Source organism: Triturus cristatus, chromosome 1_2 (assembly GCF_964204655.1).
Source record: "Triturus cristatus chromosome 1_2, aTriCri1.1, whole genome shotgun sequence".
Classification (NCBI taxonomy): Eukaryota; Metazoa; Chordata; class Amphibia; order Caudata; family Salamandridae; genus Triturus; species Triturus cristatus.
In genome coordinates, this window is record NC_140580.1 from 261,572,473 (window position 1) to 261,599,413 (window position 26,941).

A 26,941-nucleotide genomic window follows, 5' to 3' on the forward strand; every position below is an offset into this window, starting at 1 on the left:
TCTTCGGCTCCTTTTCGTCTTCCCTCAGGACTCCGGATTGGACTTCCTTGTTCACGTGCCTGCTTTGGATTGGCTCCGATCCCGGAACCACCGTAGCTCCGCCCTGGGAAGGGGAAGGACAGTCCATTGTTAGTGTCTGGATTGCTATGGGGCTTTCCTCCACATCTGCCACACACGGGAACCAAGGTGAGTTGTCCATTGGCCCCTGAAGGCTTTGGGGGGGTTAACTGCGGAACTTCCTAACAGACTTATAAAATACATGACAGATAAAGTTATTAAACAAAAACTATCATCTTCAATATCAATACTACATGAACTTAGACAATGACATTTCCAGTTTTCCTTCCCCACTAAAGTAGTTGTTTGGCCATCTTCAATATTATCAAAAAGATTCTTAAAAGTGCAAGTGCATGTCAAGTCAGCCTTTTTCTAGTATGCAAAATTATTATCTTCATAAAGAATGATTCGAGGTCATCAGTATAATACGTGGTTAAAATAGCTGTTCCACTTGAATTATTTTAAACCGGGCCACTTAATACTAAGTACTACACAGTGGTCACTAAGTACAGCGTCAGCCCCGAGTCCTGCTATTAAAGTTTTTTTTAAATGTTTGCCCTCTCTTTTTCCTTGTGAAGTTGATGGTCAGTAGGAATCTGCTAAGCCCAAATACAATGAGGCATAAATTGTCTGTTTTTAATATTCGCAGCATTTCATTAAGTTTCCTGACATTCAGGCACCTACCAATCGGTTTTATCAATTTCCTTCTGGCAATTTATTCGCTGGACAAAAAACAGAACATGTGCAATAGCCTCCTCTACTCCCAATTGACATATTTTATTTATTTATGTATAAAGTTTTATGTAGCGCGAACAAGATCCCAAAGGATATCAGAGCACTTTACAAAGGATGAGAGGAAGGACATAAAATGAGATATCGACATAACGTGAGAATTAAAAAAAACAGGGATAATCACATAATTACAAGACAAATGAGTCAAGGAGAGTAATACAATAAACAGGTATATAGCGGGATACTAAGGGGGGCACACTATGCAGTAAAAAGAACAGCATCAAATGATGGTACAATGTTTGTAGGATCAATGACTTCGAGTAGGTGAACCTAGCCCAATTAAGGTAAGAATTTATTCATTAGGAATCTTTTGGCTTCCAGTTTAAAAGCCGTCATTGAGATTCTGCGTACTTCCGGTGGAAGAGAGTTCCATATCTTTGGGGCATCGCCAGAGAAGGCTCGATGACAAGTTCTCTTTTTGCTAAGGATGAGTGGTTTCAAGAGGAAAGTGTTAGCGCTTCTTGAGGCTCTACCACCACAGGATAATTCAAGCTTTTGCGCTAGGTACCTAGGAGCTTTGAAATGCAGGGCTTTGTGCGTCAGAATGGCAATCTTCAACTGAATTCGAGCTTCGTAGGGCAACCATTCAAGAGATTTTAGGACTGGGGATATGTGCTCATTTCATTTGGTACCTGTAACCAGTCTAGCCACAGCGTTCAGTGATGCCTTTAGTGAAGCCAGGGTGTATTTGGGAGGACCACAGAGCGTAGCGCTGCCGTAGTCTAGTTTTGGCAAGACAGGCGCTTAGAACACCTGCTTGAAATCAGATTGTCGAAGGAATGGTTTGATATTTCTAGGTGTCCTCATCAAGTGATTAGCTCCCTTATACACATTGCTAATATGATTTTTCATATTCAAGTGCTTGTCCAGGGTGATTCCGAGAGATTTGGCTGAGTCTATGATGAGAGGGGTGCAGTTGAAAGCGGTGAGGTGATTCAGCCAAAGGTCTAGCTTGGGGATGTGGTTCGGAGGAGAGATGAGAAGGAATTCAGTTTTGGAGGTGTTGAGCAGGAGATGGTTCTCAGCTAACCAAGTTTGGGTAGACGTTAGGGTATTGTTGAGTGAGATGATGTTATCCGGGGATGAGATTTTCAAATAAAGATGCGTATCATCCGCATACATATGGAAGAGAATGTTCGTGGAATTTAGTGAATTAGCTAATGGTTCCAGGAAAAGGTTGAAGAGGATAGGTGATAGGGCTGACCCTTGGGGGACACCCATGAGTACTGGAGAGGGCTGGGAGAGGGAGTGGTTAGCCTTGACTCTTTGTGATCTGTGGTGGAGGAAGGACGAGAACCATTGTCGCACCCGACCCGAGAAACCCATCCTGTTCTTCAGAATGGATAGGAGGTTGTCGTGATTAACCATGTCGAAAGCGGAGGAAAGGTCAAGGAGGATTAGGAGGCAGGAATCATTTTGGTCAAGCATTTTTAAAATGTCATCCATAACGTGAGTGAGAGCTGATTCGGTACTGTACCCCTTCCGAAAGCCGGATTGATGCTGGTCAAGGAGTTGGAAGTTCTCTATGTGAGCACAGAGTTGGGATTGTACGCATTTTTCTAGAAGTTTGGCTAGGGTGGGGATGTTGGAGATAGGGCGGAAGTTATTGAGGTCAGCTTTATCTGCATTAGGTTTTTTAAGTATAGGTGACACCTGAGCTGCTTTTAGGCAGTCTGGGATCATGCCTTGTGAAAAAGAAGCGTTTACAATCCTTGTCCAGGCGGGGATGAGTACATTCTTTTTTTGTTCAAATCTTTTTTTTTTTTTTATATAAATCTTTTTATTGCTTTTTCACACCAACCAAAGACCAGTACATACAAAATAGAGTCACTGTAAGAAATACCCCCTCCAGTACATACGTGTATTTAACATAGTGCCATTCACCCCATAGTGGAATGGGGGTCCATGCAGAATAGTACTCCTTATACATTTCCGGGCAGTAATGAGAGACCAAATTATACATAAAGTACGAACCGACAGCAACAGGGAGCGGGGGTTGAAGAGATCCAGAACGTCACCGCTAAGGGGGAGAAGCCAGCACCTCCGCCGTCAACTGGGCCATCAGCGCCCGTCTGTCTCTCCGGAATTCCACCATTGGGGAGATGCAGATGTCCCCTCTGTACCTATTCTATTTCCCCAACTTCCGGTCCTACTTTTTGGGGCAACCTCGACCTTTGAATACTGACTTTTCAGCCACCATGGCAGTATCCATGTCCTTTGCCCAGTCAACCAGGCACGGGACCGTAGCCACACCCCAGTGTCGTGTAATATTCCGCTTCGCTATAATGAAGCCCATAGAGGCCCATATGTTAAGTAGGCATAGTTGGGAAGACAACTCAAGGGATTTACCTCCCACCCTCTTAAGTTGACGGGAGATCCTCGCCCAGTAGTCCTGAATATGTGGGCAGTCCCATAAAACGTGAAAAAAGTACCCTCTTGATTGCAATGTTGGAGACAGAGTGGATCGGGACGTCTACCTAGCCGGAACAGGAGTTTGGCATCAAAATATGCTTGGTGGAGGATCTTGAGCTGGAGCAGTCGCATGCGCTTATGGATGGCTATTTCTTGGGGAGAAGCTAGAGCGCCCCGCCACATGTCGTCCTCTATTTCTCCCAAATCTCTCTCCCACCCCTCTCTAAGCTTCAACATCGGGTCGGGCAATTGTTGACCAGCTTCTTGTAGGTGAGCGCGATGGCCTTACGGTCCATGGGTTCCAACAACAGGCGGTCCTCCAGAGGGGACGAGTCGGGGAGAGGACTGTCTCTAGGTAGGGCTGAGGACACCGCGTGAGTAATCTATGAGTACCTGAACATCTCTGACGGAGCCAGTTGATACTTAGCTTGGAGCTCTGGGAACGATGCTAGCCTCCCCTTGACCCAGATATCCCTGACCGTGAAGATTCTGATCAAATCCCACTTGTCGAACCCTCGACAAGCACTGAGATTACCTAAAACATCGGGCTCCCACAGGGGGGTCGCCTTCGTCAGGCGCCCGCGCCATCCTGATTTTATGGTGACTTCATGCCAAATCTCGACTGTGCGCGCCGTGGGACCAGTTAAATTAAGCTTGCGGGGGTTGGTGTAAAGTGCCCTGTTGTAACCGCCCCGTCCCAGGAGCCAGTGATCCATGCGGAAATTAGGCTCGTCGTGAGGTTCAAACACCCAGCGATTGACTACCACCAGCTGGGACGCCTGGTAATATAGTCTGAGATCCGGTAAAGCGATGCCCCCATCATACCAACCCATGGTAAGCTTGTTCATTGCGATGCGCGGCGTACGGCCCTCCCATAGCAGTCCCCGCAATATTCCATGGATCTGGCAAAAATAAGATACTGGGATCTGGATAGGGGTATTCTGTAGTGCATAGAGAAAGCGTGGGAGTGCGAAAAGGGACGCTCGTCCAAGAAGAGTGAGGGGGAGAGAGCGCCAATCCACAACGTCTGATTTGAAACGCTGGAGAGGTCCGAGTAAGTTGTGCTCGAAAAAGAGATCGGGGTCAGGAGTCACGAAAATGCCCAAGTACCGAAAACCCCGAGGTGCCACCGGGATATTAAAGCCCCGAGGACTCGCCGGGGGGGAACCCCATAGCGCATACATCTGGGACTTAGATCAATTTATGTGATATCCAGAGTGGGGGCCGAAAATGTGAAAAATGTGGAGCACCTGTCGCAGCGACCGCGCAGGGGAGGCCAGGTATAAGAGGATATCGTCGGCATACAGCGAGATACGTTCCTCGTGATATGCCATCCACTTAAGCCCCCGTATCTCCGGATCACCCCGGACCCACACCGCAAGCGGTTCCAAGACAAGGGCGAAAAGCAACGACGACAAGGGGCAGCCTTGTCTCGTGCCCCGATGAAGCGAACAAGTGGCGGAGCGATGATTATTTACAACAACATGAGCCATAGGGTAAGTATACAATAGTCAAATCCAACTAATACATTTGGGTCTGAGCCTCAGATGGGCCAAAACGGCGAAAAGAAAATCCCACTCAATGGTGTCGAAGGCCATCGAGGCGTCCAACGACGAGAGGATTGCGTCTTCCTCGATGTTGTGAAGCATGTCAAGGACCCCATGTACCCGACGTAAGTTCCGGACCATATTCCTCCCTGGCATAAACCCAGATTGGTCCGTATAGACCAAGTCGGCAATAAAGTGGAGGAGGCGATTCGCGAAAAGTTTGGCCAGAATCTTAGCCTCAACTGTCAAAAGGGATATAGGGTGATATGATTTGCACTCCTCAACGGGTTTGTTCGGCTTATGAATGACCACTATTGCAGCAGTGCGGATCTCTGACTCAAAATATTCAGTGTATAGATTAAGCAAATGGGGAGCCAATAGTGTTGACATGGGCTTAAATAGCTCAATGGGAAGCCCGTTGGGGCCCATAGCCTTCCCGGAACGGACATCTTGTATGGCCTTTTGAACCTCCGTCACTGTAATGTCTGCCTCCTAGGTCTTTTTGTCTTGCGGCAAAATAGTAGGGATATCGAGCATAACTAGAAGGTCAGGAGACAGGGAGGCCTGAGAATTGGGAGAACTAGTGTATACCTCCTCGTAATAACTAGCAAATATGTCAGCTATGTGTTGGGGGTCAGTAATTAGGGTACCCTCCGAGTTTGCTATCGTGCTGACCCATCTAGCAGCCTGTTCCCGTCGTTCAAGCCACGCCAAGAGCTTACCCATCCTTTCATAAATCCGGTGTTGGGAGGCTAGCGAACACGCCGCTCCATCCTCAAAGAGAAGCTGTCGGTAGTCCTATCTCTTGAGTGCAAGACTGTGGCGTGTAGCGAGGTCAGGATCTCGGGCGACCGACTCCTCCAAACTCGAGACCTCAGCCTCCAATTCCGATACTCTCTTGGTCCGCTCAGCCCTGTGTCCCACCATGAGTGATAAAGCCCTGTCCTTAATGACCGCCCCGAAGGCCCCCCATAGAGTCGACAGAGCCAACATTTTCAGCAAAATAATATTTAGCGTCCTTGCAGAGAGCATCCCTGATGTGTGGAATTTTCAGTGCCCACGGATGTACGAAAATGGAGCGGGGTCGTCCTCCACTGCGAGACCCCAGAGTTGCCAGGACGGGGGGGTGATCGGAGATTCCACAGGCCAGGCAACTGGACCTGGTGAAAAGATGAACATCCTGGGCATGAGTGAATAAATAGTCTATCTTCGACTGACTACCATGCACCCTGGATTGGAACGTTAAACGGGTGTACGATGGGTTGAACCACCGCCAGACATCCACCACCCCCAAAACATTCGCGAACTCGGACAATTGTGATCCTCTTGATGATTCCTCTCGGGGAGGAAGGCGGTCCAGAGAACCATCCATCGTGAGATTGAAGTCCCCTCCCAACACCAACACCCCGAGTGGCAGGTCCAGCAACAGGGTCCCTAACTCACGTAGCGTCGGGTGCTGCTGTCCGGGGGCGTGTAAACAAGACGATGTTAACAACACGCCCTTCCCAGGTGCCCGAAACCGCAGCGTATCTGCCCCGGGGGTCAGTCCAGGAGTTATGGATGATGTAGGGACAACCCTTACAAAGTAAAATCCCCACCCCCCTGGAGCCTAAGGTAAAGCCAGAGTGGACCACCATTTTGTACCCTTTTCTGTTCAGGGCGCCACAGGAGTTGCCAATCAGGTGCGTCTCCTGCAATAACACCAGGTCAAGCTTGTTGCGCTTAACGTACTGCAACACAATGCCCCTCTTAATTTTATCGCCCAATCCATTAACATTCCAAGTGGACAAATTAAGTGTCAAACTACGTGTCATCACGTCCAGCTAGTGGGAATCAAGTAGTGACGGATAGTCAAGCATGGGTGTGAGCAGCCTAGGTGGATGCCCCATATGCCAATGACCAGTGAATGGAGTAGGAGAGTGGCGAGGTGAACAATATCGTGTACTGGTGTGGAACAAAACAAAAACAAAAACAAAGGACATATCTGAAACAAAAACAATACCAAGAATACTGCGGCCAATGGGGGTAAACCACCCCATCCGTCACCATTTGTTTTCGAGACCCTTTGAAGGAGACATGCCAAAACAAAAACAATACTAACAATGACACCCCAAAACAATCCCCCCACCCTCCCCACATCCCCAACGTGTACTCCCCGAACCCCCCCACCCTGCCTCCCTGCTTGGCGGTAACATAACCTCCCGCCCCCCAAACTAGCAGAGTGCCTATCGCCCACCCTTCCAAGAACTTGCGGGACCGTATGGCCGAACCAAGCACACATCCCCAAAGAATCAGTATCTGCCCCAATAATGAACCAGAACAGCCAAACATGTTTGCATCAAAAACATCGTCAAGGGCCAGGCATACGCCCCACATTCCCACACATGGTCTGCGGGGCACATGTAGGAGTTCAGGTCCACAAAAACAGTTGCGCAGTTAAATCAAACCCCGATGCTCACTGTCCACCCTCCAAAGGAAAAAGCATACAGACCAGTTATTCGGCACCACCCGCAGCCTCTATCAAGTCCGTTTGCGGTGTGCCTCCACCAAAAGCTTGTGTATCATCGTCCATCCTCGCACCCCGGGCATGATGGCTACGGCGACTCACCATTCGCCATCCCTCCAGCCAGTCCCAGGTCTCCTCCGGAGTGGTGAAGAACCAGGATTTTCTCTCCAATTCCACCCTCAACTTGGCCGGGAACATCATCGCGTACTTCACGTCCTTGTCACGGAGTGCCTTCTTAACCTCCAGGAAGCTTCATTGTTGCACCTTGAGGGTGAAGTCCGGAAAAAAGGTGATGCGACTGTTCTAGAATTCCACTGGTGGGGCGGAGCGGGCACATTGCAGGATAACATCCCTGTTGCGGAAGTTAAAGATCCGTGCGAGAAGCGGCCGTGGGGGTGCTCCAGGCCGCGGTCGGACACCAGGCACCTGCTGCACCCGCTCCACTGAGAAGAAGTTGAGAGCCCACATGGTTTGAGGTAGTTAGTGATCAAGTCTTCCACGAAGAGGTCCATGGACGGCTCTTCCGCACGTTCCGGCACACCAATTATACGTACGTTGTTGCACCTGGACCATCCTTCGTAGTAATCCAGCTGCGCCTCCAGCTTTGCGGCATGCGTTTGCAGGTCCTCCACCTTCCTCTGCAGCTTGGACGTATCTTCTACCAGGGAGTTCGCCTTTATTTCGACATCTTTGAGTCGGGAGCTCATGGTGCGCATCTCCTCCCTGATGAGAGACACCTCGGTGGAGACTGTGTCGATCCGTGATTCCAAGGACGTGCGGACGGTAGTAATGGCGTCAAGAATGTCCTGCAATGTCGGGTCCGTCTTATTCCCTCCGTCGGTTTGTCGGAAGTGGTGGACCTTCCTTTAGGGCTCGAGCCGGAACCCCCGTCCCAGGCAAGTTTCGTCAGTTTGGCCTGGAGGGCCGCTTTTGAACCGCGACCCCCCGCCATGGTGGATGTAGGACTCTCCTGTCAAACTCCCTTATGATGGACGCAAAGACCAAGAAGTATTGGCTAGGAATGGAGTCGCCGGTGTCCTCCCTTTGCACCAGATAGTCCGTGGGGGACCAGGACGTTATCACTAGTGTTGCGCTACAGCGACCTTCCAGCCCCAGAACGTATTCAGGCCAGCATCAGGCCGCCCGGGGTGTGTACCACGGCCATGCACCAGTGGCAGCAGAGGGGGAGAAAAAGGTCTGTTCAACAGGAGCCGGTCAGCGGCAGTCGATGAGCGCTGGTGCGGTGGCAATGGCAGCCAGCTGCGCAAGGCCTCAGCGCGAGGACACAGGCATTCTTGGGGGTCACCACAGCCCCTATAGTCAAGCTCCAGTCACGCCATATATCACAGGCCAAAGATAGTCTTCCAACGCCAGTCGCAGCGCGACCTGCACGGGCCCGGAGAACAGATTCAGATGTATGCCGCCGGTCACTGCCACCACGGAGTCGCGGTTCCAACTCTGCCGAATCCCGGGTACACGGGCCGCGTGGGGTCCCCCAGGAGATCAAAAGTGCAGTTCGCTGCCGCAGCACACTTCAACCAGCATGGGGCAGGACACCCACCTCTCTCACTCGCTCCCTAGCCACGGCCTGTAGTGAGAAAGGCCACCATCTGCGCCTCCGCCGATGTTTCAAGGACGCACCCACCTGCCCCTCTGGTCTTCAGTCTGCCGCAGAGCCGGGTCCTCAACGGCGCTCACGCTGCCCCGCGAGGTTCGCGGCAAGCAACAGCCACAGTCCGGGTTCTCCCGCTCATAGCAGTGGGGTGGGGTCCTCCCACTCGTAGCAGCGGGGTGCCGCACGCTATTTCTCAGCCCTCCAGACGCGCAGAAGGTCTCTGTCACTGGTCTTACTCACAGCTGGCAGGCCGCGCGGCAGCTCCCACGGCCCTGTCCAGCCAGATGGTGCAGGTCGCGTAGCCGGTTCTCAGCTGCTCCGCTGAGGTCACAACGGGCATCGACAGGTTGTCTGGCCCTTCCGGAGACAGCTTGTGGCAGTTCTGCTATGATTTGGGGACAAATAAACGGATATTGGGATGGATTTGGAGCTCGGTCGGCGGAGCCGAAAGATTAGGCAGCCATCTTCGTGCTCGGCTTGGCCACGCCCCTGGATAAGTACATTCTTGATTTCTTTGAAGATGGTTGGGGGCAATAGGTCACTGAAATGGTTAGATGGGTTGATGTTCTGAAGAATCTTGTAGATGTAATTTTCACTGACTGGGGTAAAGGTGCCCCATGACGCATTGTTCTTAGTGTTCAGGCTGATAGGTTTGCACTTTTCTAAGAGGTCAAGGGGTGGTGCGGACGCGGGGATGGCAGGAGAGCTTTCTTGGAGGTGAGTTCAATGGTGATGAGTCTTGATTTCTTAGTGAAGAAAGCAGCTAGGTCGTCGCATGAGGGTGGGCTGCCTCCGAAGTCAGAGTGGTTTGAACCTACCACTGATTGCTGTTTGACCAATTCAAAAAGTTTCTTGGGGCGGTTAGCAGCTTGATCAAGTTGGTGTCTGAAGTAGTCTGCTTTAGCGCTCTTGATTTGTTTGTTGTAGAAGCTCCTAACATCTCTAAGGAGTTTTAGTTGGTCCAAGGAGAATTTGGATCTCCAGGAACATTCAACTGCCCTAAGGTTGCAGCGTTATGTATTTAAATTGTCGCTGTACCACGGTTTGGATACTTTGGTTGAGGTATTTTTTTGTTGGAGTGGAGCAATGTCATCCATGATGTTGGAGATGATCGAGCTGTAAGAGTTGGTGAGGAACTGAACATCAACCAGGTCAGCTTGGGAGGCGAGGGCAGATTTACAGTGGGCTGCTGGTTCATCAGAGTTTATTGATCTGAGGTCCCTTTTCCAGATCTTTGATTTCGTTGGTTGACCCTTCCTCATCGACACCTCCCTGTTAATATAAAAGAGGATGCAGTGATGGTCGTACCAATCGCAAGGGGTAATGGTATCCAATGTGATGGTCTGTCCTTTTGAGATAATGAGGTCCAGAGTTTCTCCTTTATTATGAGTTGGTTGGTCACAGTGCTGAATCAGTTCTTGATCATTTAAGAATGATTTAAGGCAAGTTACCACGTGGTCATTGGGGTTAGACTAGTGAAGGTTGAAGTCACCAAGAAAGATTTGGGACACGGCTGAGTCGACATTGTCAGAGATGATTTCCATTATTTGCTCGAAGAAGGGGAGATTGTCTCCCGGGGGGTGATATAAAGTGTGAAGTTTGCAAACCGGCAGGTTATTACTTGAGATGCTGAGACAAAGGTATTCACAGGAGGAAGGCGAAGAGGACTCCAAGTGAGAAATCAATTGTGGCGTTACCCATTTGGAGGTGAAAGTGTTTATCTGCAGTATTTTGTATTTCAATTTCAGATATAAACACTTTGCCAGTTGTGGTTCTATTTCGTCCAAAAATGGCTCAAAACAAGGGGTCATTTTAAACTGGAGGAATTGTGTAGTGAGTCTTCTCAGTGTACTATCTGAAATTAATTTGTACCTGACAAAGTTCCAGAATATGTGCTTAATCTCGCGTTTTGATTCCGGTGTCATCCAAAATCTACTAAAACCTAGATCAAAGAGCCATGGTTGAATATGAGCCAACCAGGGGAAAGTGACTTGGGCATCCAGTACCAACAGCTCACTCAGAGATTCTCTATACATTACTATGAGAAAGTGCCCCTTTCTTGCATGGTATGCCCCCACTTTTTGATGAATTGCTGATGTTCTTTGACTGAGTGTACCCTGGGCTCCTGCTAATCAGGTGTCCAGGGCTTATGTTCCTTCCCTAAAACTGCATTGAAGCCTAAACCCAATTGGCATCTCTGGCCACATGTCAGCCTCTGGTAAATGGTGCCACAGGTACCCAGGGCACTGTGACCAGAGAAGGCCTCTAAGGGCTGCAGCACTTATTCTGCCACCCTTAGAGGCCCTGTACTCTGACATTCACACACTGCCTTTGCAGGCTGCATCTTGGTGCAGAACAAAGTGAAGAGTCGACATGGCACACATCCCTGTGTGCCATGACCACAAACCACTGCCCTGGCATACATCAGTCACCCCTCTATCTGGGTGCCTTATGGCAGTGGTGAGGGTACAGGTGCATGAGCCCTGTACCCCTACAACGCCCAGGTCCATTGCTGGGCACTGTATGTGCAGTGCTGCCATTAAGAGTATATGGTGCTGGGAGTTTGTCATTACGAAATCCACAACACCATAATGGCTATACTGAAGACTGGGACGTTTGGTATCAAACTTCTCAGCACATTAAACCCACACTGATGCCACTGTGGGATTTAATGTCATGTGCACAACAGAGGGCATCTTAGAGATGCCCCCTGAAACTCGACCAACTTCTAGTGACCTGACTGAGTGGCTGCCTAGGCTGCCACCACCAGACTTGTTTCTGGACCCCTGGGTCGAGCACTACTGCTCTCGGGGGCCTGAAGCAATGCACATCCTGGGACGAGGTGCCAAGCCTCCTCCCCCAGGATGGATAGGGTTCAAGAAGGAGAAGCTTCAAAGGCATTCCCCTTTGTGAGCCTTTCCAGACCATTTGCTGCTTTCAGCAACTGGTCCCCGCTGGTTCTACCCCCCACTTTGGGCGGGAGAACTGGCGGGAAAAACAAGTGAGGAAGAGAGTTGTGCCCACCTCTGCCAACTCCACCTCTCAGCTGGGGGAGGCGAGGTGAAGCACAAACTCGAGTCCCCGCCATCTTGAGGATGGGGGGACCCAGCCAACCTGGGACAGGCTCCTACCCCCCTCCCACTGGAGAGTGGCAGAATAGGGGGTGTACCCACCCCAGGGAAGGGACCCATTGGTCCCTGCCCTTTACCTACCTGTAACGCCCCTAAATTTAGTATTTAGGGGGCACCCTGAACCTTGCTTCCTCAGATCCAGAAACGACAAGAAAAGAAGATAAGAAGAAGGACCGAAAAGCCGTGCAGAGCTAACAAGAGGACGACGCCCACTGACTTGGCCCAGCCCTACAGGCCTGTCTCCCCTCGAACCTGCTCCTGCGAAATCCCGGTGTGTCCTGCAGCCAGCAACCTCAAAAACCCCGGAGGACCTGCCTGCCTTCTCTTCAAAGACTGAATCTCCCATGAACACCGGACTTGTTCAAACTGCAGCTTCTGGCTCGGGCCGGACACTGCAAATTCAGCCCACTCTGCACCCCCCGGACCCGGCCCGAGCTCGAGTGGAAAAACACCATGAGGAGGTCCCCCTAGCGGTCCTGACCTGAGATCCGGCGAGCCCTGACCAGCCTCATGCCTCCAGCCAACGCCTGCAGTCTAAATTCAGAAGGCCTCCCTAACAGCGACCAGGAGCTGGTAAGAAGATCTGACCCCAAAAGGCACCCCTGCACCCGACGCCCCACGGCCTTGTGTGCCCAAACCGACGGTGCTTAACCAACCCTTAACTTCCCAACTTACCTCTCCAAGTGGTGGTCGCACCCAGAAATCCTTCGTCTCCCTGCCTGCAGTGCTTTTGCAAACCGGAGGTTCTCCATAGTAAACAACAGGGCGCCCGATGTCGAAACAGCACTCTGCACCCGGCCGCCCCAGTGCCGCTGAGTGTGCACATTTTGTGCTACTTTGTTTCCCCATTTGCCCTGACCTTAACCCTAGGAGCTTTGCTCCCACAACCCAGTGGCCTGCTTGCCAGCAGCCACCAACCGGAGGCCCCCTATCCCCCGTTGGATAACATTGGGCCTCAACACTCTGCACCTGGCCGCCCTAGGGCTGCGGAAGGTACAACAACAGTGCATTACTGACCCTGGGGGACCCCTGAGTCTACCCCCAGAACTTTAACGCCCACAGTCGATTACTTACCTGTGAACTGTTAACCTGTTTTCCCTTCATAGGATAACATTGACACCTTTTCTCCCAAATTTCTAAGTGTGGAGTTTTGAAATCTAAAAATATTCTTAAAAAATCAAATAAATAACCAAAACGTGTTTACTTACCTGTTTGCAGGAAATGTCCCAGTGCTGAATCTAGGTATCCAGCACTGAGTTAGAAAAGTAACGTGAAAAGTAACTTACCTGTAATTTACTGAAAAAGCCTATTCATTTCAATGGACTGTATTTGCTAAGTGCTGCATACTACTGCTCCCCAGTAAATCAAACAAAGTTCAATTTCTATTGCATTTTCAAACTGTTCTATATCCGGTAACTTATTACTGAAAATTATTTAATGCTTACCTGTGCCAGGCTTGCTTCGTTCTAAAAATAAACAATAGTATATTTTTCTACAAAAACAATTGGCCTAGAGTTCAATTCTTGAGTGTATGAATTCATTTGCTGACTGAGTGTGTACATCAAATGCTTAACACTGTCCTCTGATACTGCCTTACTAATTGACCACTCTACCACAAACAGAGAGTAAGGTTCTATCTAACTTTAACCTCTGCCTACCTCTGGGGACACTTGAACTCTATATATACTATACCTAATTTTGATGTAGTATATATACAGCCAGTTTCTTACATTGGTGGATCAGTGGTGGGATACACAACTTGCATTTGTTGGACTACTTGGTTACCACCTGATCACACGACAGAACTCTTAAATTGCCTTTAGACTTCTGAATCTGAAATTACTACTAAAAGTCTTGTTAGGGCCTTCTTTACAAAATAAAAAGTCACTATAGCCAAGGGTAGAGGGGTTAGACCTTTTTTTGTTAGAATGTCTCAAAGTAAGAACCCAGCTATTAGTGAAGATAACCATGATGACATACAGGACATGGTTGAGGAGCTTGACCTCACCCCTTACCTTCACCTGTCTTTTCAGGAGGTAAGGTCCTTTTATAGAATTAAAAACATACCCATGGGCCCACATCCAACCAAACTAAAGCTCCAGGAGCTGTTGGATGAGTATGCTAAGGCCCACCCTTCTGAGAATGTTGATGACCAAGCAGAAGAGGAAGGAGGTGAGGAGGATGGAGATAGGTACCCACCTCCATCACTTCCTAGGGAAGAAAGGGTCCCTGTACCCTTACTTCCAAGAGTTAACCTCTGGGGACCTAGAGGCCACACAGGTGGTTCAGGTCCTGGTGAGGACATTGAGGGCAGCCTCAATGAGGAGGACAGCCTTTAAGCAAGACTGGCCAAAATATTGGATCTAGAGTCCAGACTCCTGGCTCTAGAAAAATTAAGAAAGGATAAGCACCCATCAATGGTGGCAGCAATCCAAATAATAAGGATAAAGAGCAATCTTATGATCCTAAAATCCCTAAAGGGATTGTCCCTAAATTTGAGGAGGGTGATGACATCACTTAATAGTTCACAGCCTTTGAGAGGGCTTGTGACATGAGAAAGGTGAAAAAACCTCTCTGGGGGGCATCCTGTAGAGACTGTTCTCTGGTAACTGCAGAGACAGACTCCTGACCCTCTCTGTGCCAGATGCTGGGTCTTATGACCTCATGAAGAGAACTCTGAGGGATTTGGACTCACCACTGAGGAGTACAGAATTAGATTCAGGGGGGCTCACACAACCCAAAACCATAACGGCATTGATTTTGTAGAAAACTCAGTAAAGACACAAGATGGTTGAATAACTGGACACAATGTGCAAACTTTACTGGACTTTACAATTTGTTTATGAAGAAACATATTTGAAGTAATTGCATGAATGAAAAGTTACATCAGCATTTGGTAGACCTAGGTCTAATTTCTCCCCAAGAATTGGGAAAGAAGGCAGACCACTGCGTTAAGACTAGAGTGACCAAGACAACCACTGGGGGTGACCAAAAGAAGGGGATCACAAACACCCCCCCCGAGGGTAAAGGTGGTGAGAGTCCCCGAGATAAAAAGTCTGAGTCTTCTAAAGGGCCTCAAAAACCTGCACAGGGGGGTGGGTCCCAAAACACTCCCTATACTCCACAGCCCTATAAGGGGAATAACTTTGATCCTGCAAAGGCCTGGTGTAACAACTGTATGAAGTCGGGACACTTAACTGGAGACAAGGCTTGCCTTAGCAAGAAGGCCCCTGGTCCTGCAGCTACAGCTACTCCTGGTGTAGCCAGTCTCCCGATGGGATCAACAGTGTGCCCAGGGCAAATCAGGTTGCACACTGAAGCAGTTCTAGTTTCAGAGGGGGAAGTTGAGTTTGCCACTGTAGCTGTGTGGCCACCCAACTTAAAGAAATACTTACAGTACCCTTGGATTAATGGAACTAGGATAGAGGCTCTGAGGGATACAGGTGCCAGTGTCACTATGGTGAGAGACACTCTGGTTTCCCCTGAGCAATATTTGATTGGGCGTACTTACCCAGTCACCAATGCTGACAGTGTTACCACTAACCATGCAATGGCTATGGTGACATTAGACTTGGGGGGGTTACTTGCCTGAAACAGGTAGTGGTCTCTCCAAAGCTACCAGCTGCATGTCTGCGTGGCAATGACCTGGAAACCTCAGTCTGGGCTGAGGTTGAACTAAAAACCCATGCAGCAATGCTGGATATCTCTGAATAGGTGTGTGTAAAAACAAGAGCACAGAGCAAAAGGCAGAGTGAAAAAATAGTGTTGGAGCCTGAAAGAATGGCCCAACCTACCAAGAGAAAAGGTAGGAAGACTGGGGAACCAGCTTCTGTTCAGAAAAAGGATGAGGATCCCTCTCCTCAGGGAGAGGACTTGGACACCCCAGAGGGAACTGAGCCTATGGAGCTTGACCCTTACCAGGTTGAACTCTTGGGCCCAGGGGGACCCTCTAGGAAAGAGCTGTGCCAGGGGCAGCAAGACTCTCCCACTCTTGAAAGCCTGAGGCAGCAAGCTGTTTCAGAAGCAAAGGGAGATGTCAGTGGTACCCACAGAGTTTATTGGGAAGAGGGATTACTGTACACTGAGGCAAGAGACCCCAATCCTGGTGACCCCAATCCTGGAGCCACCAGGAGAGTAAAGTGCCACAGAAGTACAGGGAGTTCCTCCTAACTTTAGCTCATGACATCCCACTAGCTGGACATCTGGGCCAAACCAAGACTTGGGAAAGGCTAGTTAGCCACTTTTACTGCCCCCAGATGCACCAAAAGGTAAAGGAGTTTGTCAGCTCCTATGTTACCTGTCAGGCCAGTGGCAAGACAGATGTCCACCCAAAGGTCCCCCTGCTAGCACTGCCTGTGGTGGTGGTGCCCTTTGAAAGGGTAGGTATGGAGATAGTGGGCACACAGCCTCAGGGAACACATTCATACTAGTGGTAGTGGATCATGCCACTAGGTACCCTGAAGCAATTCCACTTAGGACTACTACAGCTCCTGCAGTAGCCAAGGCTCTTATTGGTGTCTTCACCAGGGTAGATTTACCTAAGGAGGTGGTTTCAGACAGAGGTTCCAACTTCATGTCGCTTACCTCAAACACATGTGGAAAGAGTGTGGAGTGCAGTTCAAGTTTACTACACCCTATCACCAACAAACCAATGGCCTTGTTGAGAGATTCAACAAGACATTGAAAGGTATGATTATGGGGCTCCCTGAGAAACTCAAAAGGAGATGGGATGTCCTCTTACCATGCCTGCTCTTTGCTTACAGAGAAGTGCCACAGAAGGGAGTAGGGGTTTTCCCCTTTGAAATTCTGTTTGGCCATCCTGTGATGGGACCACTCTGTCTTGTAAAAGAGGGTTGGGAGAAGCCTCTTCAAGAACCCAAACAAGATATTGTGGACTATGTACTTGGCCTAAGGTCCAGAATGGCTGAGTACATGGAAAAGGCATCCAAAAATCTTGAGGCCAGCCAGGTGCTCCAGAAGCACTGGTATGACCAAAAAGCTGCACTGGTTGAATTTCAACCTGGGCAGAGAGAGGCAAGATGGCGGCCGTCCCTTTCGGCTGAGCGAGATCACAGCTCCTCCGGCTCCTGGCTGCAGAGCGGCGTTGGCGAGATACTAGCTTAAGTCCTGCTGCAGTAACACCACACGGAATGCTTCGGTTTTTCCGGCTGTACGCTACCCCCCTGGCGATCTTTCGGCGATTCTACACACTTGCTTGGCGTCCCGCGAGGCTGTTCCATTTCGGAGGCGGAGCTGACTGGATTACTAGCAGGATGCCGCTGCGGGCTGTGCGCGGTAGAACCTGCGGTCCCGCAGACACAGAAAACGGCGGGGCCGGTGTTGGTGAGAGTACACCTGGAGCAGTGGGCTGCGGACAGGTAAAGATAAAAGAACTGCCTGTAGTTGATAAAAGAAATCCGGCAGGGGGGAAAAGAACGGTACCTACTATATTCTCGGCCAGCAAATCTAAACTGTTGGAGGGAGGACCCCCGGGTAGTCGGAGGGACTATTCCGGGGCACCTTCCTACCGCAAAGTTATAGCCGAGCACCGCTGAGAAGCCCCCTCGGGGAGGTCTTTCTCCTAGGATCGTACTAGGCCCAGTAACACCACCACACAGGACTCAATATCAGTTACGTGACTTGGTTCTTTATCAGCAGTAGTACGTTCAATATTTACAGTGGGATCGAGGGATCCTATAAGAGTCTCAATGTCTGTTAGAGGGATAGGGTAGCGGGACAGTCTTAGTACCAACCAAGTACGGGAGGGCTCTGCGCCAGACCTTGAGTGCTGGTCTCAGAGCGGCTCGGACGTGGGGAGCCGCGACGGCGTCTGCAGGGCTCGGGTGGCAGTTCCGCTTAGGTTGAGCCGCGACACAGTCAGCAGGGCTCTGGTGGTAGGTCCGCTTCGGTCGAGCCGCGACGAGGTCAGCTGGGCTCTGATGGTAATGTTCAACAAGGTCGGGCCGCGACAGCGTCAGCAGGGCTCCAAAGGTTCGGGAAGGTCTTTAAGCACGGTGGAGCCGCGACGTCGTCAGCAGGGCTCAGAGGGTGGGTTCAAGGTGAGTCTTCTTCCGTAGGGTCAGCCGCGATCCGATCAGCAGGGCTCTTGACTCCAGGATACAACTACTGTCCTGTTGTCGGGTCGCCCCAGATATAGGACTGGAGCCCTTTGATGTCCGGACCCTTGCGCCCGGGGGGGGGCGGAGAGGCCGAGTAGGGAGCGGCCAGACGCCCAGCAGGAGAGGCGCCAGGCCCCAGAGAGCTGTGGGGCGATCGCACCTAGGTGTGGAAGGACGGTTGGGGGTCCCATCGATACTGCCCTCCGCCGGGAGTGGGAAGGGTTCCCGTAGTATCCCCCGGGCCAGGGGTTGGCGCCTTGATGTCGGGCCTCGCTGGGACAGAAGCCGGGTGAAGCGGGGTCACGCAGGTGGTCACGTGGAGTGACGTGTAATCCAAAATGGAGGAGCCCCGAGGTGCATGGGACCTCGTGCGGCTTAGCGCGGGGAAACAGGACCACGCCACGAGGCCGGCTTCCACATGCGTCCCCCCCAGCTGAAGGCAGGGAGAGTCACCCCTCTCCTTGGGGGTTCTCCTCACCGAGGCGGAAGAATCGGGACAGGCCGTCAGCATTGGCGTGGTCGTTGCCGGGCCGGTGTTCCAAAGTGAAGTCCATCCCTTGCAGCGAGATGGCCCAGCGCAACAGCTTGGGGTTCTCGCCCTGCATTTGCATGACCCACCGCAAGGGCCGGTGGTCAGTCTGGACCCTGAAGTGGGTGCCGAAAAGGTAGGGCCGGAGCTTCTTGAGAGCCCATACCACAGCGAAGGCCTCCCGCTTGATGGTGCTCCACCTCTGTTCTCGCGGCAGCAGTCGGCGGCTGATAAAGGCCACCGGTCGGTCGAGGCCCTTGGCGTCCAGCTGGAAGAGGGCCGCCCCGACCCCGTACTCCGAGGCATCGGTCTGGACTACAAATTCCTTGCTGTAGTCGGGGGCCTGTAGCACAGGGGCAGCGCACATGGCCGCCTTGAAAGCATCAAACGCGGTCTGACAGCGGGGCGTCCAGTGCACCGCCTTGGGCTGTTTCTTTGAAGTGAGTTCTGTAAGGGGGCCCACAATGCTGCCATAATCCTTGATGAATCGTCGGTAGTAGCCTGTGAGGCCTAGGAAGGCCCGGACAGCGGTTTGGGTAGCGGGGGGCTCCCACGCCTGGATGGGGTCGACTTTTAACTGGAGGGGCGCCACCTGGCCACTCCCCACCTGGTGGCCCAGATAGGTCACAGATCCTTGACCGATCTGGCATTAACTGGCCTTAATGGTGAGCCCGGCTCTTTGGAGAGCGGCCAGGACTTCCCCAAGGTACCCTAGGTGCGCGGCCCAGTGGTCGCTGAAGACGGCAATGTCGTCGAGGTAGGCCGCGCTGAAGGCTTCTAGTCCGGCCAGGACCTTGTTTACTAGCCTCTGAAAGGTCGCTGGGGCGTTCTTCATACCGAAGGGCATTACCCGAAAGTGGTAGTGCCCATCGGGGGTGGAAAAGGCTGATCGTTCTTGGGCGCCGGGAGTGAGCTTGATCTGCCAGTACCCAGCGGTGAGATCAAAGGTGCTTAGGTAGCTTGCGGCCCCTAAGCGATCGATTAGCTCGTCTGCTCGTAGCAAGGGGTGGGCATCGGTCTTGGTGACTGCGTTCAGGCCCCGGTAGTCGACACAAAATCTGAGTTCGGGGGCAGTGCCGGGGGCGGCGGCCTTCGGCACCAAGACTACCGGGCTGGCCCACGGGCTGTCGGAAGGCTCGATGACTCCGAGGGCGAGCATCTTGGCGACCTCGGTGTTTATGCAGGCTCGGACTCGGTCAGGTACTCTATAAGCGCGGTGTCGTACAGGGGGGCTGTCCCCCGTGTCCACGTCATGGACGCACCAGGGGGTCACCCCGGGCGTGAGAGAGAAGAGGGCAGCAAAAGGTTGCAGCAGCTTCTGGCAATCATGGCGCTGTTCTGGTGTCAGGGTGGCGGAGAGGCGGACGCCCTCCAAGGAGCCGTCTTGGCCCGAGGACCCCAGGAGGTCTGGTAGGGGCTCGGAGTCACTTTCGCCCCCATCGTCGGTAGCCAGCAGTAGGCTTAGTTCAGTTCGGGCAAAGTGGGGCTTGAGCCGGTTGGCGTGCAGGACCCGGAGGGGGTTCCTCGGGGACTCCATGTCGACCAGGTAGGTGACGGGGCTCTTCCTCTCAACTACCTTGAAGGGCCCGGTCCACTTGTCCTGCAGGGCGCAGGGTTCCACGGGTGACATGACCCAGACTTGCTGGCCCGGCTCGAACTCGATGGCTGAGGCATTTTCGTCATACCAGCGTTTCATGTCTTCTTGGCTGGCTTCGAGGTTGGCTTCTGCCAGGGCCCGGAACTTCCGAGTCTGGTTCCGCAGGGTCAGGAGGTACCAGTAGACGTCAGGGGGGGCATCTTGGACGTTCGCCTCCCAGCCCTCCTTGACCAGGCTGAGGGGCCCTCGGACGGGGTGCCCATACAACAGTTCGAAGGGGCTGAAGCCCAGGGATTTCTGTGGTACCTCCCGATAGGCGAACAGGAGGCAGGGCAGCAGGACATCCCATCTCCTCCTCAGGGGCTCTTCCAGGCCCTTGATCATCCCCTTCAGGGTTCTGTTGAACCGCTCGACCAGTCCGTTCCCCTGGGGGTGGTAAGGGTTGGTGAATTTATAGGTGACCCCACATTGTTGCCAGAGGGATCTCATGTACTTCGAAATAAAGTTCGTACCCCTGTCGCTCACCACTTCTCGGGGGAACCCCACCCTGGAGAAGATGCCCATCAGGGCCCGGCCCACCACTGGAGCTGTCACAGTTCGGAGGGGGACGGCCTCGGGGTACCGGGTGGCGTGGTCGACCAGTACCAGGATGAAGCGGTGCCCCAGGGCGGTTCGGGGGTCGAGGGGCCCCACGATGTCGATTCCCACCCGTTCGACCGGGGTGTGGACGGCTGGGAATGGTTGGAGGGGGGCTTTCACTCGTCCCCCAGTCTTCCCGCTAGCTTGGCAGGTCGGGCAGGACCGGCAGTGCTGGTCCACGTCTCTTCTCATTCGGGGCCAATAGAAATGGGTCACTAGGCGGCTGTAAGTCTTGTCCCGCCCGAGGTGTCCGGCGAGGGGCACGTCATGTGCCAGGTTCAGGAGGAACTCTCGAAATCGGAGGGGGACCACCAGCACCCGGCCGGCCCCTAGTTCGGCGACTTTCTGCTCGCTATACAATAAGTCATTGTCCCAATAAACCCAGTGGGTTCCCGTGGGGTCCCCCGCAGCCTGTGCGGCCGCTTCCTGTCGGGCCCCCTCGAGGGACGGGCAGGCCTTCTGCTCTTGCTGGAATTGTTCGCGGGTGGGGCCCCCGTCGTGGCGCCACTGGGCCAGCTCAGGGATCTCGCTGAGGGGGGCGGCCCCGTTGGGAGAAAGTTCGGATGGACCGGCCTCCTCGTCAGGTTCCTCCGTGCCGGAGGAGGGTGATAGTTCGGGGCCCGTCGGCTGGTCGGGGGCCGTGGCAGCGGCTGGTTGGGCGGTCATGGACCGAGTGGTGGCGCAGGCCCACTCGGGTAGTCCTAGCATTCCCAGATGCTCTTGGCGTTCCACCTGGGCCCAGGGTGAGCTCTCTAGGTCGTTCCCCAGGAGGCAGTCCACCGGGGCGTCATCGCGGACAGTTACTTTTAGGGTGCCGGACACTCCTCCCCACTCGAAGGGGATCCTGGCCATCCGGCACATGCTCTCGGTGTTGTCCGCGGTCCGGACAGGGCATAGGACATGCGGCAGGATTTGTTCGGGGGTCACCAGGTGGCAGCGGACAGCGGTCACACTGGCCCCAGTGTCCCAGAGGGCCTCGGCCCGTCGCCCATTGATGGTGACCCACTGTTGGTACTTCTGGGTGTTGCTTGGGATGGCGGCTCGGGGCACCATTTCTCGGGAGCCCAGGCATACAAGCGACATGGCAGCAGGTTCCCACTCGGGGGACCCGTCGTCGTGGTTTTCCTCCTCGTCTTCTCCCTCCCTCAGGGCTGCGGCGGCTATTTGTCGGGGAGGGGGCCCAGCGGTCCCGTTCCGTCGGTTCACGGGGCAGGCCGGGTCACTCGCATAGTGGCCGGTCTGCTGACAGCCGAAGCAGGTTACTGTCGGTCGTGGTCCAGGCCGTGCGATAGGGGTCCCCCTTCGGCCCTGGGTCGGGGAAGTGTGGTTGGTGGCTTGACCCCGTGGCGGGCTTCGGGGCGGCCTGGCCGGGAATTCTCGACTGCGGTGGGACCCCCCTCCGCCGCCTCGCTGGCGGGGAGGTCCCGTGGTACTCCGTGTGTAGTCCCCCACGGGGTTCCGGGGGACCCGGGTGTTGACCCATCGGTCCGCTTCGGCGGCGAGCTTCCGGGGCTCGGTCAGTTTACTGTCCAGGAGGTGTTGCCTTAGTTCAACAAAGCAGTTGTTGGCGAGGTGCTCCCAGACAATGAGGTCGAACAGTTCATTATATGAGGTGACCTTGCTTCCTTTTATCCATCCTTCCAACGCTCGGCTGAAGAAGTACACGTATTCGACCCATGTGGTACCGGGGAGCTTCTTGCAGTCCCGGAAGCGTTGCCGGTACATCTCAGCTGATAGTCCGTAGCGTGTGAGTAGGGCTTCTTTCATGTGGTCGTATGAGGTCATCACCGCGTCGGGGAGTTGCAGCAGGGTATCCCGGCCCTCGCTGAGGAACCTCCCCCATAGGCCGGCACCCCAATCCTTCCGAGGTACCCGATGGGAGGTCATTGCTACTTCGTACGCTCGGAACCATTGCTGGATGTCGTCATTTTTATAGTACTCCTTGACGACATCCTTGGGGATGTGAACCTTTGGCTCGGTCAGGGGCAGAGCGTCCCGGGCTCCGGGGTTGCTGGTCTCCCCTGTTTTAGCTTTTAGTTCAAGTTCCTTAAGGCTCCTCTCGTGCTCGAGGGTTAGCCGTCTCTCCTCTAGTTTCCGATGCCGTTTCTTTTCCTCGATTTCCTCTTGCAGCCGTAGTTGCTCCAAGGCTATCTTCTTCTCCGCCAGTAGGAGCTCACCGTCCAGCCGGAGTCGGGCGAGGTCCATTTCGTGTGTCCGGACCCTTTCCCGTTCTCGTATTTCTTCGTGGGAAAGGCTGGTTTCTGGGGCGGTTCGCTCCCCATCTGTCGGGGTTGGGGTCGGCAGGTTTCCGTCCCGGGCCGAGGTCCTTTCGGCTCGGGTTCTGCCCAGGCTTTCAGGGCTTTCTGCATTTCCTCCTTGGTGCCCAATCCTGTGGTTGGGATCCCTTTGTCCTTGCAGAATTGTTTGAGTTCTTTGTGGGTGTATTCTTCCAGTTTTTCCAACTGGAAGGTTGCGGCCACGGTTGCTTCTTGGCCGTCCATGGTTCCCTTTTTCTTTTTCCGTCTGGTCAGGTAGTGGGTGCGTTACTTGCCTGTACGATTGCGTCTGGCTCGGATCCCGTCGCTGGCCACCAAATGTTGGAGGGAGGACCCCCGGGTAGTCGGAGTGACTATTCCGGGGCACCTTCCTACTGCAAAGTTATAGCCGAGCGCCGCTGAGAAGCCCCCTCGGGGAGGTCTTTCTCCTAGGATCGTACTAGGCCCAGTAACACCACCACACAGGACTCAATATCAGTTACGTGACTTGGTTCTTTATCAGCAGTAGTATGTTCAATATTTACAGTGGGATCGAGGGATCCTATAAGAGTCTCAATGTCTGTTAGAGGGATAGGGTAGCGGGACAGTCTTAGTACCAACCAAGTACGGGAGGGCTCTGCGCCAGACCTTGAGTGCTGGTCTCAGAGCGGCTCGGACGTGGGGAGCCGCGACGGCGTCTGCAGGGCTCGGGTGGCAGTTCCGCTTAGGTTGAGCCGCGACACAGTCAGCAGGGCTCCGGTGGTAGGTCCGCTTCGGTCGAGCCGCGACGAGGTCAGCTGGGCTCTGATGGTAATGTTCAACAAGGTCGGGCCGCGACAGCGTCAGCAGGGCTCCAAAGGTTCGGGAAGGTCTTTAAGCACGGTGGAGCCGCGACGTCGTCAGCAGGGCTCAGAGGGTGGGTTCAAGGTGAGTCTTCTTCCGTAGGGTCAGCCGCGATCCGATCAGCAGGGCTCTTGACTCCAGGATACAACTACTGTCCTGTTGTCGGGTCGCCCCAGATATAGGACTGGAGCCCTTTGATGTCCGAACCCTTGCGCCCGGGGGGGGGGCGGAGAGGCCGAGTAGGGAGCGGCCAGACGCCCAGCAGGAGAGGCGCCAGGCCCCAGAGAGCTGTGGGGTGATCGCATCTAGGTGTGGAAGGACGGTTGGGGGTCCCATCGATACTGCCCTCCGCCGGGAGTGGGAAGGGTTCCTGTAGTATCCCCCGGGCCAGGGGTTGGCGCCTTGATGTCAGGCCTCGCTGGGACAGAGGCCGGGTGAAGCGGGGTCACGCAGGTGGTCACGTGGAGTGACGTGTAATCCAAAATGGAGGAGCCCCGAGGTGCATGGGACCTCGTGCGGCTTAGCGCGGGGAAACAGGACCACGCCACGAGGCCGGCTCCCACATAAACCCAGAAAAAACATTGACTCTAAACAACCTAGCCTTGATAACTTACAAAAGGGCGTCTTGCAGTTGGAAACAACAGCGGGGGGTAGCAATGTATCTTTGCGAGAGGGTTCAACAGAGGATATAATTGGCAATACTCTGAACCCAGAGGTGTTATCTACTTCACCAGTGATCATTCCGACTTTAATAGCAATGCCAGCGGATCCTCTAGCGGATCCCTTCAGTGGTTTGAATATTGAAGAAAGTCAGCAATCGGTGCAGGAAAATACCACAGCACAGATGAGCATAGCTGATCACCGTCGAGAGTCTGTATCTAACCTACCAGAAACTGCCAGCTTCAATACCTGGGATGTAGTTAAAGATGTTGATTCTGGGGACTTTTTTTCACTTTCTGATACCTCTGACGCATCGGAGGGAGAACCTGAGCTTTCAGACAATGCAAGTACACATGCGAGACGTGGCCGAGCGTTGGAGAAATCAGGGGAAAGTCAGTCAAATAAAAGGAGCCCTCAAACGGTACGGAAGAAAGATGGGAGAGAGAAGGGGCCTAGCCCTCACTCTCCAAGGAGCGATGTAACTAAAGGCTTACATTGTGATTATTCCTTCACTACACAACTTGGAGTAAGTGGTGCTGTGGCTGAAGACTGTCTCTCTACATATGTGCCTGGGAACAGTACGGGCAATCTTGAAAATATATCATTAGCGGATATATATCAGAGTATCCATGCCCATAGGGAAGAAACTAGAACCGAGGGTCAGCGTATGCAAGGTGCTTATCGTAAATTGCAAAACTCTGTCAGAAGAATTGAAAAATCTTGTACTGAATTTACTACTTGCTTTTCAGAAGCTGAAGCTCGCATCTCATCTTTAGAGGATGAACTGGTCGCCCAAAAAGCCACTACTGAGTCCCTACAAGCCACAAAAGACGACACGCTCTGGAAATTAACGGATTTGGAAAATCGACTACGCCGGAACAACCTACGCGTTATTGACATTCCTGAGGGGGCTGAAGGGACAGATGTGCGGCAATTTATTATTGAATTATTCACAGAAGCTTTTCCAATGCTAACACACTGGAATTGGAAGTCAGAAATACAGAGGGCCCACAGGTTTCCTTTTACCCCCCGATCTAGACCAGGGTCTAGCAATATACGTCCTAGAGCAATTTTAATCTTTATCAGCAACTTTTTAGCGAGGGAGGCCCTTTACGATCTGGCTCGCCCTGATCGTAAAAAGATAGGCAGAGGTATTGAATTTTTTGTCCGACCAGATTATTGTCCACTCACAGTTGAGGCTAGATGGCAGCTACGGCAACTTATCACTCCATTTAGGAACAAAGGTGCACAGGCATTTTTATTAAACCCAGCAAAATTGAAAGTGGTTAATAAAGATCAGGTACGATATTTCACTTCAGAAGTGGCAGCAAAAGCGCACCTACACTCACTTTAAGTGATCGCTGATTTATTTTATTATAATTTTTTTTTTTTCTCTTTCTTAAAAACTGTGACGGGGCCCTTCGGGCAGCACCGGGAACACAGGAGGGTACAGACTGGTGGACACCGGTAACCAGGGTCCCTAACGTTCTCCCTTCTCCACAGAACGAGTGGGCAACGGACATGGAAGAACAGCCTCAGCCGGCCATGGCCGGGCCCTTTAACTGGACCGATCTGGGGACTCAAGCCCCGCCCAGGGACGACGTCACGAAGCCGGGAGATTCAAAAGGAGGCGGAACCAGGAAGTGGGCGGACGGCGATTCCGGGAGGAAGGACGAAGGCGAGACAGAGAACGACGGTGAGGAGGAGAATATCGGAACGAGAGAGAGGACATCGGAGGAAACAGAAGGAAGGAGAGCCGAGAGACCCGGCGGCTATGGACTCCGTGAAGCGCCCTGCCACGTTCCCAGGGGAGGAGCGTGGCTCGGACAGGTACGGGACCGGGTAGCGGGTTGGATGGGAAGGCGGGAGAACCCGCATCACTCGAGCAACCCGTAAATCCCTCTACGTCTTTAGTTTGTAAAAACCCCTCACCTTTCTGCCACTCCATTATTAGTTAATCACACCTACGGTGCTTCCTCACTCCCCGGTCCTTGGTGCTAGGGCTGCGCGCCTATACCTCACAAAGCTAATATCGTCCCTTATCTCTCTCTCCCTTGGGGGCATCCGGAGAACCATCCTCGGAACCGCGGACGAAGCCCCAGAGGGAAAGAGGAGCGAACCAACCCTGCGCTCAACGGACACCGCCCCCCCCCACCACGGATCCAGCGACCTTTGCAAGGGAAAGGCTAACCAGCCGGACGAAAAGAAAACTTGTATCAATAAAACCCTATATACCGAG

At 52.9% G+C, this 26,941-nt stretch overlaps 1 protein-coding gene across 1 annotated transcript; it reads left to right on the forward strand.

The window, feature by feature from the left end:
• Window positions 1–117: 117 nt before the first annotated feature.
• LOC146867128 (uncharacterized) lies at window positions 118–26,941 on the forward strand. The gene is made up of 3 exons (XM_085603580.1): window positions 118–186; window positions 25,452–25,627; window positions 26,206–26,941. The coding sequence occupies exons 1-3, from the start codon at window positions 147–149 to the stop codon at window positions 26,596–26,598; spliced, it is 609 nt and encodes a 202-aa protein (XP_085459706.1). The 5' UTR covers window positions 118–146; the 3' UTR covers window positions 26,599–26,941.

Excerpts from the sequence above, each read along its gene's own strand:
- LOC146867128 (XM_085603580.1), top strand. The coding sequence starts at position 147 with ATGGGGCTTTCCTCCACATCTGCCACACACGGGAACCAAG. Across the intron at positions 187-25,451 it reads TGCCACACACGGGAACCAAG|AAGCTGAAGCTCGCATCTCA; the intron begins GTGAGTTGTCCA and ends CTTGCTTTTCAG. Across the intron at positions 25,628-26,205 it reads AGGGGGCTGAAGGGACAGAT|AACGAGTGGGCAACGGACAT; the intron begins GTGCGGCAATTT and ends CCTTCTCCACAG.